We start from the raw sequence: 15,147 nt of genomic DNA on the forward strand, positions 1-15,147 counted from the left end.
ACAGCAATTCATACAGACAGTAAGCAAAATACGCACTGGGTATATCTGAAATAGTTGCAGCCGCAAGCAAATTTGAACTGATGGGACTTTGCTGGTCAAATAAAAAGAAGTCACTCAAAATAGTGAAAAATTATTTAGAACATGAATCCCAAACAGCTAACATTTACAAACCAGTCATTGCGCTCATTTTCAAACAGGTCTGTTGTAAAAATACGATACTGTAAAAAAAGTTTTATGCTTACCATATCTTCACAAGACTAGGATTGAAAATGGCATGAATATGGCAGCACACTGCCTTCAGTTTAAGACACTTACTCAAATGCTTTGTTTTTCTTTTTTGTTATGTCCTAATGTGAACAAAAGATTGAAATCTCGAAATGATAGATTAATAACTCCACTGCTAAACTTTAGAGAAATGGTATGGATTTACTTTAGATTATCAAAGTTTGTTTTAAGAATATATCACACACTATAGAAAATGCTGTAAATGAGGAATTGGCCTATTTATGAGAAAGTGGTAGTAACTTTCATGACACTTGTCATTTATGCCAATATAAATTGTGTAAGGTCTGGTTTCCATGTCATTTGAAATTCTATTTTACATTTACAATGTTGTAAAACAAGTCATATACTACATGGAATTTAAAGCATCTATTTTAAATCTCATTGCATTTTGTATAAATTATAAAAATATCCAATACAGAGAGTCATCCAATCCGGTTACCCTTTTGTGTATCTGAAATGTTAGTTGACACGTTGAGTTGTAGACAGGCATAATGAAAAAACTGTTATATATTAAGAAACAAAAAAAAAAAAACCCTGCACATTCACACAAGCAAGACAGCTCACAAGTACATGGTCACTACCTCTGGCTGCTTAGCCCAGACTGGCCCAGTGGACTGGCCTGAGCAGTCAGAAATAGTGGCTGTGTGTATAAGATGTACCTGTTTGTGTGAAGGCATTGGATTTTTCATTTCTGATTAAGACTTTTGCCAAAAGCTTAACATGTAACAGTCTTTTCATTGTACCTGTCTGCAACTCAGTATGTCATATTTATCGTGAGTAGCAATCTATCCTTTCCCTAATTGTCGATATTTCAACCTGAACTTCCCATTGTTTGAAATGTTAGTTGTTGACGTTGCACAGCTCTGCCTCATTCTTACCTCAGCCTGCTACCCTTGTGAGAATACAATTTTCTTAGCCCATGTGCTAAATTATTTCTCATAAGTTCACTTTTAACAGATGGTAATTAGCAAGAGGAGTGACTCATAGACAAAATTTGTAAGCTATGGAACTTGTAATACCTTACTCATAATTAGAAGCTACAAACTAAGTTATAATATTGATTTAATAATAATAATCTTTTGTGTTGCAGCCAGAGGACACAGCAGGAGAGAAAACCATGGGATGTCTTCCGGGATCCTCCTATACGAGAGAGCAGTGGTTCTGTTAGTGACAAACGTGCCCTAGTGACTCTTACTAAGTTAGTGAAAGTATTAGCTATTATTTTCACTACGGTGGTAGTGCTTGGTTCAGCAGTCTTAGTTAAAGGAACTGTGCTATTCATGACATCACAACTCAGAAAAGGAAAGCAAACAGTCTACTGCAACAAAGGACTTGGTAAGGCACATTGCAATATTTAATTGTCTCTTACCTGATAAATTGCTTAAAGGGAATTTTTTACGCAACTAAGAAATATTTATTTGCTGTTAAAAATAAAAATAATGTTGTTTTATTATAGCTGAGAACATCTAGAACAGTCACAAAAAATTAATATTTTATATATATATGTAGCAGAAGGCTCCTTGTCACATTATTAAAAAACCATAACAGCCCTTTTTGTTAACAAATTTTGGAAGGCTTGTTAAAATAGTGGATTAATCATTATTAAAATTAGGAATTTATTCATTCCATTTACTAAGAGTCTCCTTTCAAATGTTAAGAGTTTTCATGTGTTGAGTTTAATAAAATTCTGGACATTTAGCTTAGATTTAAGGACCTGTAGACTTTAGTTAAGCAGTGACACAAAATTTGTATTTAATAATTTTCTCATTAAACTATTTGCTTGGCACTGTTTGCATGCTTAGCTTTTTCTCCTTTGAACTGGAGTTCAAAACCTTTTTTAGGATTCTGTGTTGCAGGACCATCTCAGACCATGGTCAAACAACTCATAGAAAATGGTCAGAGTTGGGTTCAAGGTTTGCACAAATCACTTAACTGCACCCTAAATTTGTTCAATGTACTTAGGTGAACTGTGGGGCCACACAAGCATCCTCTTGGCTACTGAGAGTTTTACCCAGTAACCTGGCACAACTTGGGAGTGATGGTGTTCTGCTTGCTCAGCTGAAGATACTGGACCCTGCATGGTAGTGCATGCAGACAAACTGATGTACATGATCGGACAGTGGGTTCCTGTTGTTTCATTTGTTAGTAAGAGGCAATGACAAACATATCAGAGGCCCCATTTGATCACATGTAGTTTTCCCTCATATGATAATATCTACATTATCTCACTGCTGCATAAAATTTTCGCCTAGTGGCTTGCTTTTTACAAAATGTGTGCAAATAGATGCCAAGGCAGATGACAGATGAGCACAAAATCAAATGTTTGATCACTGTGTTGACATTCTTCCACTTATATTGCCCCTAGGGATGATGATGTGGCTATTGCGCATCACACCACGAAAAATTCAGTAGCCATTACAATCAAACATTCAGTCTATTCTGATAAAAGTTCTTATTATTTATTGTTTTCTTTGTGGACTTTCTTCATGGGCCTCTCCTGAGCAAGAGGCAGTGACTAGGTGATGATGTTAAACATCTACTGGACATAACTCAAAAGACACTACTGTGATCTGATTTCAGAAGCATGAATAAATGCCACAGACTCATAATCGACACTGGTGTGCTTTAGGCCTTTATGATTCTCTGTGCCTCAAATGTATTACTGTATGATAAAACACAAAACTTAATATATTGGCTCTCATTCAGAATCCTGCAGAATAGGTTTACTGTCATCACGTCTTTAACTTACTTCCAATCTAATTTTACTACAGTATATAGTGTGGATTAGCATATCTGAGGAGTGTGCTATGATCTAGCAGAATTTATGCCAAATGAAGGGGGATAAAAGTCTGCTGCAGTGTGCTACCACTACGTGGCACTGATGTAAACTTGTTGAGTGGTAAGACCTAGCTGTGCACAACACGAACTGTGCACCTTGTCTATCTAATCCATATGTATTTGGCCGATAAGACAATTATGTTACGTGAGTTAGCATGGACAAAAGCTCCTTAGAATGTGCACAACTGAAGGTGTGCTCATGACCCTATCAACTGAAGGTATGCTCACGACCCTATTGCCAAGTGTCACCGAGTCTGGAGAAGCAGTAGCGCGGTAGATTGAAGTGCCGTATCCTTTAGACTGCCGCATCTATGTTACATTTAACAACTTTCAAAGAAAAATAACCAATAAATCTGCAAGATGTCGAAAGTTATGGTGTTCATGCTCTTACCCCAGGAGCCACCACTGTCTATAAATATAGAGAAAAAGAAGTTTCACTTCTTGATGTTTTATGTTTACCATCCACTTGAACTTACATTTTGAATAACACTTGTACCATATTACTTCTCATTGTATTCTTCTATTTTATAAATTTCTGTTTACATTGAATGACTTCAGTCTTCTTCATAACAAAGTGTAAGACTTTATAATATTATTTGTAATTTAACTGAGTGATTTATGCTAGTCCTTTGCTACAGATATCTTTCTTACTCATATCTCTTATCTTTCCATTTGCTATCCATTCCTGCTCCTCATTAATACTAAATCTGACTTTATTGCTTTTTAGAGTGAACTTGACTTTAAAATTTGCAGAGAATGAGTCAACGCTTTCATCAACCATGTTTCTTCCTCTTCTGGTTCTTTATTGTGTAAAGCATTTATGATAACTTTTTTGCTTTTGACTCTTACAGCTTTAATATGTGTGTGACAAGTCACTGAATAGTAGAAAAACTTCACTAGATTTTGTGGGGACTGCAGTTTGGCAAGTAGACGGGGGTGGAAGGTTGTGTCGGGTGGGTTGGATGAGGGGAGAAAAGAGGCGAGGCACAGGATTAAGGGTTGGGAATGGGTGGCTGACAGCTCAGAGGGAGGTAACATGTGTGCAACATAGGAATGCAGGAGGGAGAGGCAGCAAGTGCTCAAGATAGTAATGTGATTTATGGAGACACTAGAGCCAGTGTGTTCATGCAGCGCATGATAGTGTAGGGGTATGGCTTGGGTGGGGTTGACAGAATAGAGGAAGGTGAGACCGCTGGGAGAGGATGTGGGTGCAGGAGGTTACTGGAGACTGAGGTCAGGAGGAATGCGGGAACAAAGTATGTGTTGCAAGGGTAATTGCTATCTCCATAATTCAGAAAATCTGTTATTGCGGGGAAGGATCCAGATGGCTTGAGTTGTGAAGCAGCCATTGAAATCAAACATGTTGTACTCAGCAACGTGTTGCACCACTGGGTGGTAAACAGTGATTTTGGCCAGTTTGGTGGTGGCCATACATTCTTGTGTGCAACTGTTTGGCAGTCATGCCCACTAAAATACTGTGCAAAAATTGCAGCAGAGCTAATATATGGTGTGGCTGCTTTCATGTGTGGCTCTGCCTCTAATGGGGTGGGATAAGCCAGTGGTGGGTCTGTCCACAAAAATCCTAGATATTACAGAAGTTTCAGTCCTATGCAAAGGCTTCGCCTTCAGCCCTACACCTGACACCAACCTACGTGCTTCTCAAAATCTATAAACCCAACAATCCTGGATGCCCCATATCAGCTGGTTACCATGGTCCCACTGAAAGAATCTCTGCTCTTCTCAACCAACATTACAACCAGTTGCCTGTAGCCTAATTTCTCACATTAAAGATGTTAACCACATTTTTCACTGACTCTTGACCATCCCCATCCCATGACCACTTGGATTCCTACTCGTCACTGTTGATGGCACCTTCCTATACACCAGCATTTCCCATGCCCATGGCCTTGCTGCTATTGAACACTATCTATCCCAATGTCCTCCCAACTCCACACTCCACCTCATTCCTTATACTCCTACCAATTACATCCTTACTTCTCCTTTGATGGGAAGGTATATAAGCAAATACATCCCTGTTGTGAGCACTTGCATGGCACCTTCCTATGCCAAACTGTTAGTGGGCCTTGTGGAGTAAACCTCCCTAGTTTCCCAAACCCTTGTCTGGTTCAGATTTTTTGATAATATCTTCATGATCTTAACTGAGGATCAAGATTCTGTATCCTAATTTCTTCAAGGCCTTAGTTCCTTCACTCCCATTCTTTTCACCTGGCCCTCCTCAACTTTGGGGCATTCTTTATGGCCACCTTGTGAACTACTGTGATTATGAAAGATCATGTCTCTAGTTCTACTTCAACTATACTGCAATACAAAACTTCTCAGTACTTATTCACAAATATTTATAACCTGTAGCATAAGAGTGTCATGAATACAACCTGCAACACCATTCTTGTGTTAGTTAGCCAGCATTAACAAAATCTAAGTTTTTGACTTCCAGATTGTTGATGAAGTGCATTTAGTGTCTCATTTTGTAGCTTTTCATTATTTGGACTTCTGACTGCAGTTAAACAGTGAAATATTTGAAAATACTTTGAGCTAGGCTGAAAATTTCAAGGCATCAGTGGTAACTAAATTTTGTTGCCCCCATGCCATTCCCTTTGCCATGGGCGAAAAGGTAAAAGTCTGAGTTGTAGCATAGGCGGTATCAAGGAGTTGTTTCTCCTATTGTGTTGAGTGAGTGGGCCACCCCTTTGGTGGTGATACAGTGCTGTGCACCTGACAGTGCTGTGCACCTTTTGAAGCAATTTTAAACAAATGGTCAACATGCAACCCCTCATGGATTTGTATCCAGTTCTGTGGCTGGTGGAATTATTGGCAAAATTGACAGGGGGCCAGTATTTTTCCTGGACTGACCTGCACGAGGCCTACCTACAGTTGCCATTGGACACAGTCTCTCCAGGAATTTATCAGCAGTTGATTCAGGACACTCCCTGTTGCATCAGTTACCTGGATGACATCTGGGTAAGGACCCTATCAGAGAGGAGCATTTATTAAACATTCAGTCAGTTTTCCAATGCTTCCTGGAGAATTGTTTTAGTTGCAAGCTGGAAAAGTGCAGTTTTTTCCTCCTCACAGGCGCATCCTTTTGGGAGATGTGCTTAGCAAAGATGGCCTTGTCATGACGGACAACAACATCAAAGCTACTATCAACCTGTTGGTGCTCAAGAACCTGCAGGGGTTCAGGTCTTTTTTGGGTAAGATTTTGTATTATTTCCAGTTCATCTCCCGAGATGCACACATCTTCCAGCCTCTTAACTGGCTTTGCCAGAAGGGCGTTAAGTTTATCTGGTCCGTGGACTGTCAGTGGGCTTTTCATTCCCTCAAGTAATGTTTGTGCTCTGCTCCCTGTCTGGCTTATATTTATGCTGGGTAAACTTTTAACCCTGGCATGTGACGCACCCCAGTATGGAATTGGTTTAGTCTTGTCCCATGACAGCCTGAATGGTACTGACCAGCCTATCACCTACTCATCGAAGACACCTTAGACCGCACAGCATAATTATTCAAAGGGAGTTAAAAAGTTTCACATTCTCATGTATGGGGCGAGGTTCCCCTTCATCAAGAAACAAAAGCCACTGGTTTCCTTCCTTGGCCCTCATTCTAAGCTGCCACATAGTACTGCCCACCAATTGCAAAGATGGGCCCTCTTTCTAAGTGCCTATTGCTACGAAATTCATTATCACTCCTCTGCCAACCATGCCATTGTTGATGTGTTCTCGCGGCTTCTGGTGGGGTCCAATCCAGAGTTCAATCAGCAGTAGGCCAAACTGTCCTCCACATTGTAGACTGCCATTGTCTGTGCATTGTTGGTTATTTTTGCCATTGAGGGATTCTCCAGGACTGCAATCTCCAATAACAGTAGGCAATATGTGTTGCAGTTGCTTGAAGACTTGCATTTGTAATGGTATCTGGCATCTGACTACTGCGCCATTTCATCAGGCTTCTAACTTGGAGATGGTGAACTTCGTGCGTGTATTGAGGGCCAACAGTGTCTGCCTCTTCCCACGATGCCAATTAGGCCAAGGCCTGTCAGCAGGGTTGAGTATCCGGGTTTCATGGTGAGCCACAAAAGTCGGCAGTTGTTTGTGGTGGATGTCAGTAGGGATCAGCTGACCTGTGATGCAAATCAGTTGTCCCTCACTCTGTTGGGGCATCACCACCAATCTCATGATCTATCAGGTGATAAGGTTGGTCATGATGTTGTTATGGGTACAGGCTACCACATGCAATTGTGTGCTCCCCCCAGTGCTGTGTCCTCCACTGTCCTCTCATTGCCTGCAGCCTGGGGGCCCCAGTGAGACTTGCATCTCCACCTGCTAATGTGGAGCCCATGGATTTTGATTTGCCCTCCTCCTCCTCCTCCTCCTTCTCCTTCTACTCTTCTGCCTCCTCTCCCCTGGTCATTACTAGCCTGTGAAGTGCCTGAGCCGACCAGTGTAGTGTAGCAGCATTGTCACACCATTGCAGGTACTAAACAAACAATCTTTAAATATTTGTACTGTATTGAAAGTTTAGCATTATGACTTCTTCCTCAAAATGAAAGACAGACTGAGAGATGTGTTTTTCATTAAAATGTGCAGTAATCAAAAATATAACTTACTAGAAAATTATTTTTTAAAATGTAAGAATTATTTTCAGAAAACTGAAATTACAGGGGAATATAATTTTGCAGGTGGTGAGAAACAATTTGCTGCAGAATTACCTGAAGAAGAAAGAGTGGCATGGATGTGGTGTATCTTGATTGCGTATGCTGTCCCAGAACTAGGCACATTCATCCGTGCATCACGAATGTGCTTCTTTAAAACTGTAGCAAAACCATCCCTACCAGAGTTCCTTATTGCCTTCTTTATGGAGACGTTTCACACAATAGGCATGGCACTTCTTTTCTTTGTAATTCTGCCCAATCTTGATGTGCTGAAGGGTGTCATGTTGACAAACTGCTTTTGCTTTATTCCTGGTGTGCTTGGTAAGTTTCTTGTTGAACACATTGACATATACACTTTTTTAAATGCAAGAAGTGATCAGAATAGCTGTTTATGCACTGTCAGAGGAGGCTAGCATTTGTTAAAGGAATGAATAATTATTACTTGCTGTGAGTTGGAAATGGTTACTAACTCATAGGATGTTATAGCTTTACTAATTTATATTTTTTCATTTAGTCATTAAACTGATGACATTTCAGTGACCTATGAAAATATGTTTTGACATTTTATGGGACTGCTAATGTTCATGTATATGGGAGGACATAAGACAGTTACTTTATTTTGTATGTAATACTACCAGAGATGAATTGCATTTTATGTGATGGTGCATTTTGTAGGGATGGGATATGCAGTGCAAAATATTTCACATTAAAAAAACTAATTATGTTCATAGATTTTATGCAGAAGTTCAGATGGGTAATTTGAAAATCTGAATCACAGTGCCGTGTTTTTGCTCTTCCATACCTTCTGTACCTTCTGGCAATGCTTTGAAAGAGTATTTCATTTAAGTAATAAGAATAGAAAAATTTATTGTAAATTATCAACATCTAAAAGCTGTAGGCATTGTACATTTGGGAAAAGAATTATAGACTAACTAAAATTTTCAGTATTTTAAACTGAGTCTTATGAATTTTAGGATTGTGAAATCTGACTGAAATGCCTATTTCTTAAGTTATATTTCTAAATAGCTGTATTTATACATTAACAACAATTTGGAAAAGATTACTGTTCATCATATAGAGGATGCATTGACTCACAGACACAATGAGAAACACTACTAAAATATTAAAGCTTTTGAACAAAGTCCTTCTTCTGCAGTAGAAAAGACACAACACACATTCACACAAGCATAACTCTGCTACTCATTATATAGAAGACACAATGAGTCACAGGAAGGCACAGTGATGAAGGCTGCTAAAATATTAAAGCTTTTGGAAAAAGTCCTTCTGCAGTAGAAAACACACACATATTGACACAACCACAACTCACACACTGCAGCTGTCTCAGGACACTAGCTTTGTCTGGAAGCTTTAATATTTTAGCAGTCTTTTTGCTTTAGCTTGTCGGCAATTCAGCATCTCCTCTATATTGAGAAGCAATCTATCATTTTCATTTTGTTGTTTTTCCATACTGGGCTTTCAATTGTTTCTATTTAAACATTAACTTCATGTTATTAAGTATATCATAGAATTTGAACTGCAGCCATAATACATTATTTGCAACTTCACAGCTATTGCCTCGAGAAATATGAATGAGCCAGGACGTCCTATTAAATTAGTTGCTGATGTTGCTGCTACAGCCATTCAGGCTACAGGATTTGTAGTATGGCCAATGTTAGAAGGAAGTGAAAAACTTCAGTTGTGGTTGATTCCAGTCACAACTATCTTTATTTCGTGTGGATGGTGGGAAAATTATATTTCTGCAACAGAGAATGCTCCTCTAGGTAAGTTAAAGTACTGATATCACACTGTTCATTATTTTCACTTGAGAGGATATAGTGTTTTTTGCAATTACTTGCAATATTATTAAGACTGAAAGAAATGACTTGTTATCTTAATGCTTGCATTTTTAATAAACTGGTTCAGCAAACAGTACAAAACTCTTACCAGGTTTCTGACAGTACAAATTTATTAACTTTCCATTTGAATAGACAAGGTCAATCTCTCTGAACATTTGGGATGATGGAGGATGCGATAGAACCCAGCCACCATTCCCAGACAATACTTTTGTAATGATCACTCAAATGGTTTTTGATATTGGCCACTGTATGGAGAGTTGTACTAACCGGAAATGGCATTTATCTTTGGTTGTGTAGGTAATGAATTTTTTCCTATAAAACTATGATGTTATGTTGTCAGCAGCATTAAATACAAACAACTGAAGTAAATCCCTCAACACTAAAAATTGATAATGAGGTATCTCAAATATATCACCTTCCAAGGTACTGGGCTTACCTTTGTTTTTAGCAGACATACATTACTATAAAAATTAAAAGGAATTTATAAATTGTAATGATTACTGATCAAATGAGTAATCAAAGTCTTTATGTCAACCACATCAGCTACAATGATCCCCAATCTTTGTAGCAGTGAAAATATAAAACTTACTGAAATCATAAGTCATTGTCCAGTACATTTTACCACACCCCTTGTACTTCACCTGGAATTGATAATGGGCACTGTTTACAAGCACCTAAAGTACTGAAACTTCCTGGCAGATTAAAACTGGGTACTGGACCAGAATCCAAATCTGGGTCCAAGAGTGAAAATTGATTCTGAATGTAATTTACATTTTAAGATTTTCATGACTAATATAAGGGTAAAGAACTGTCCAGGATGCATGTACAAGGAGTAGACATGAAGTTTTTACCACCACAAAAAAATTCAAGCTGTAATCATAAAAGTTACATATTAACCCTTCACTGTGATGAATTTTTCCCAACAATGTATGACTTGGTGGAGACTTTGGTTGTAGAATTCTGTATTTTGGCTATTCAGGTATCACCTTAATTGGAAATGCCTGCCAAACAAGGGTTTATTTATTGAAGAAAGAGGAAGAAGAAAATTGTTGCTATGTTAGGAGAGTATGACAAGGGAGTTGAAGACAAAATTTGATAGTGCAAATAAGTAGCATTTGTGACTGTGTCCTGTGCAGAGTGAACTGGGGTGTTGTCACGGAGAAGAGGCACGCCCTTGAACCACTTAGTATGACACTGTCATCTTGATAGTCTCTTGCAGCCTTGTAAGGAGATTTTCAAGTGTGCTCATGTGATGGTTTGCCGTGAACAAGCATACCTGTTAGAATCTCACCATGACAGTCCTCCCCCCCCCTCCCCCCCCCCAAAAAAAGCATCACTTGCTTTTTTGTGGTGGTAAATACATAAGTTTGCTCTCCTTACTTTGTTTCTTTGTCTTAGGACCATAGAGATATAAGCAGCACTCACTGATGGTGATTAAGTAGCCTGAAACAGGTGAAACATTTCCACTACTGGCTCAGTTTGGCGGGCTTTTTGAATAGGTGTGAGCAGTTACATAACCCAGGAGGTGGTGACATTCATCACATTCAAAATTTTGTACAAGATGTCAAAAACTGATCCATGACTGACTTTTGCTTTTTTCACCATCACTTCAACTGCGATATGCTTGTCTTCAAGCACCAGGGCTTTTGGTTCCCTTTTCATTACTGACTCTACCCAGTGAGATGATCTGTCACTTTGTTCTTTGACATTCAAACTCATCTGATCACAAAGGAAATATCTGCACCCCTAACCACTTTTAAATGGTGTTGCATTGTTACTGTGCACTTGCACCAACTCAGCTTGTGTTGGCACTGTTACATGTGTTAGATTGTTCTTTTGTATCCTTATAACACATTGAATTTCTTTAACAGTATCAAAAAATACAAGGAATAAAAATAAGCAACTGAATACTGATACACAGATTTTACTCTGGGCGGAATTATGACCACCATTGTTAGCAATCCGTTTCAAGAGCACAACAAGAAAGACCATTCATTCATTAAGTCAGTCAGTCACATATCATGTTTCATAAACCTCATCAAGATGAAGAGCCTATAGGAATGTGAAAGTAGTCAAGTTAAACATCAACAGGCAGAGGCAGACACTACAGGCAACTTCTATTAAAGTATACTAACCACAAATTACAAGTAGTGCTACTTTGCTTGCACCAGCATTTACAGAAACTACTTTATGTAAGTGTAGAGGAATAAAAGTAACAACTCACCGAATAATAGAGCCACTAAGTATTCGATAAGCATACACTTCACTGGCTTTTGAATAAATCCTTGACTGAGCTTGAGTACGGACACATGCACATGCATGCACTTGCTTTCTCTCTCTCTCTGAAACACTCTCTCTCTCTCTCTCTCTCTGAAACACACATTTTGACAATATAATGTAATTGGATAGACAAAAAACAGTGGCTCCTTCTTCCAGCAGAAGGGTTGAAGGATTGAAGTTGAGGGCACCCTATCCACATTCCTTCAGAAACTCAACACATTATCCCCCACTCACTTCACATGAGCCTACTCAACTTGACAAGCCACCTTCCTTGATGTCAAATTCCAGCTCAAAGATGGCTACATCAGTACCTCTGGCCTTAACAAACCTACCAAACACCAGTGATATCTCCACTTCAATAGTTGCCATCCATTCCATACCAAGAAGTCCCTTCTATACAGCCTAGCCATCCATGGTCATCACATCTGTAGTGACGAGCAACCCCTCTTGAAATACACTGAGGGTCTCTCTGAGGCCTTTGCTGACTGTAATTACCTTCCCACCTCGTATGAAAATAAATCTCCTGTACCTTATCTTTCCAATCACCCACCACCTCCCAAAGTCCCATCATCCAGCCACAGAGGACTATTCCCCTCCTGACTCAGTACCACCCAGGAGCAGAGCAACTGGATTACATTCTCTGCCTGGGTTTTGACACCTCTCATCGTGTCTTGAAATGAGAAATATCCTACCCACTATCCTTCTCAACCCTCCCACAGTGGTAGTCCGCCAACCACTGAACCAGCACACTATCCTTGTCCATCCTTACACAACCCCTGCTCCCAACCCCTCACCTCATGGCTCATATCCGTGTAATAGATTTAGATGCAACACTGGTCCCATACCTCCTCCCACAACCACTTACTCCAGTCTGGTCACAAACACCACCTATCCCATCAAAAGCAGGACTACCTGTGAAACCAGTCATGTGATCTACAAGCTGACTGTAATGACAGTGCTGCATTTATCGTGGGCATGACAACCAACAAGCTTTCTGTCCATTTGATGGCCACTGACAAACTGTGGCCAAGAAACAGCTGGACCATCCTGCTGCTGAGCACGCAGCCCAACACGACACTCTACATTTCAGTGACTCTTCACAGTCTGTGCCATGTGGATCCTTCTCACCAACACCAGATTTTCTGAATCGCACAGGTGGGAACTTTCCCTGCAATATAATCTACATTTCCATAACCCTCCTTGCCTCAACCATTGTTAATCATTGTCCTTACCCACCTAGCCCCTTCCCTGTTCCCATTCCTGCACTATACAGGACTCTGTTCAACCAATGCACCCTCAGTCTTTTTACTGCCCTCACTTCCACCCCAATCTCTGTCTAATCTATCGACTGCACCTAGCTGCCCTGCCCTCTCTCCAGTCATCCTTGTAAGTTCTCACAAGCTGCACTTTTCCATCCCCCATCTCTACTCTGCCATCCCCCCCCCCCCCCCTCCTCACCCCAGTCTCCTCCTTATCCTCACCACCCAACTGCCTCACCCATCATGCTCTGCTGTTCGCAGTGTGACTTCTGCTGCCAGAGACTGTGGTCATATGTGTGTGAGTTATGTTTGCATGAGTCTGCATGTGTATGTTGTCTATTTTCGATGAAGGCCTTCTTGGCTGAAACCTCACTTTCCGGCAGTCTTTTCATTGTGCCTGTCTGCGACTTAGTATATTTGCTATAAGGTGAGTAGCAACTATCCTTTCCGTAATACTGCTACATTCCATCTTGGGTTTTCCATTGTTGGAAATTATTGCACTATACATACTAAATACAAATGTCTGAAATAAGAAGAAATTAAACACACAGGGATCTAATATCATACGCAATGGGTTCCTTGCATAGTCTCACTTGAACAGTGTGACAAGCAGCTGGCCGACGTTTCACATAATGCCTCCGTGCGATGCCACATCTGCCATAAGCGATGTCTGTGCAACCTGCTTCTAGTTCTCCTGCCAACTGTTGTGTTCAGCTGATCAAGTGGTGATCACTGACAGCAAGTCTGAAGTTCCTCACTTCACCTACTGCTTACAGCCACTCTGTGCAATGCCAGTTGCTGCCTCTGCTGCTGCAGTGCTGCACCATCTCAATATGACTCACTCACTCTGTTCTCTAGCTCTTTACGAAAAAATATCAGTCCAGTTTAATACAATGCACGGCCTCTGATGCCTGCTATCCTGATGTGTTTTGCTGCACTTTTATGTATATTATAACTGTCTGCATCCTGACATGATATTCTTCAAGTATTTTCTCCATATTAAACATGGTAATAAGAAAATTTTATCCAAAATACACATAAAAACATTGCACATTAGCCCACTGCTTGTAAAAAAAGACAGTCAATCAAACAATGAAAATAAGACTTCCTCACTGCTATCACTTACTTTCTAGTGCCTCTGTCACTTTCTTCTGCTAGTCATCATTTTTAAACAAGACTGTTTGCATTTGTGTCATGTGATGCCAACCAAACAGTCCACTTTTTACTTTTATTTTACAGAACACCATACACCATTTTCTTCATTCTGCATTTTTATAACTGTTGTAACCCTGTGTAGTAAGTGCACGCAATTAAAGAGCATGCACCTCCATGCACAGATGGTGCGGCATGTGCTGTGCTGTGTGCAAAACAGCCTTATATAAGCCAGTGCGCCAGGCCCTAATATGATAAATGTGTACTTCACTGTTATACTGTGCCTTAATTTACTCCTTGGCTATGTGTGTTGATTATTTTTTCATTTAGCGTCTTAGTCTGTTACTTCATAAGGTGGTAGAATAAAAATTGGTTCGTGGAATTTCTGATATTGTGTTTGTGCAACTCTACAGTAATAACCATCACAATTTTCTAATATTTAGGGATTTCTTTGACTTTTGTTATAACAGGTAAAAGGCATTTGGAGATGCCAACTTTTGAACTTACTGAGTTGATCTCTTGTGATATTTTTTGTGGGTCTTTATTAAGTCATTAATGTTATCTTCTATTTCCTTATCATATTCTCCTTTTCCCTCATCATCATAATTATCATCTTCCTTGTTTGAAAAGCAATCTACCTTTTCCTTCTTCTCCATGAATTCTTCAACTACTTTTTTCTCAACTACAGCTTCTGTACTACTTACTGACACTCTCATTATTTGTGATGTATCTGCGTTTTTTCTTTATAATTTTCACTATCATTTTGCATCTTTGAATTCCTCCTCTATTCCTATTTTGAACCTCCTCCTCTTTA

General features: G+C 39.6%; 1 protein-coding gene across 1 annotated transcript in view; it reads left to right on the forward strand.

Moving 5' to 3' along the window:
* Positions 1-15,147, forward strand: part of LOC126485065 (chitin synthase chs-2-like) — a 271,806-nt gene that overhangs the window by 59,315 nt on the left and 197,344 nt on the right. The window contains exons 2-4 of the mRNA XM_050108667.1: positions 1,376-1,620; positions 7,814-8,107; positions 9,355-9,567. Of these exons, the coding sequence (XP_049964624.1) occupies positions 1,376-1,620; positions 7,814-8,107; positions 9,355-9,567 (752 nt within the window). The remainder of the gene's footprint in view (positions 1-1,375; positions 1,621-7,813; positions 8,108-9,354; positions 9,568-15,147) is intronic.

The sequence above is a fragment of the Schistocerca serialis genome, chromosome 6 (assembly GCF_023864345.2).
Source record: "Schistocerca serialis cubense isolate TAMUIC-IGC-003099 chromosome 6, iqSchSeri2.2, whole genome shotgun sequence".
Taxonomy (NCBI): Eukaryota; Metazoa; Arthropoda; class Insecta; order Orthoptera; family Acrididae; genus Schistocerca; species Schistocerca serialis.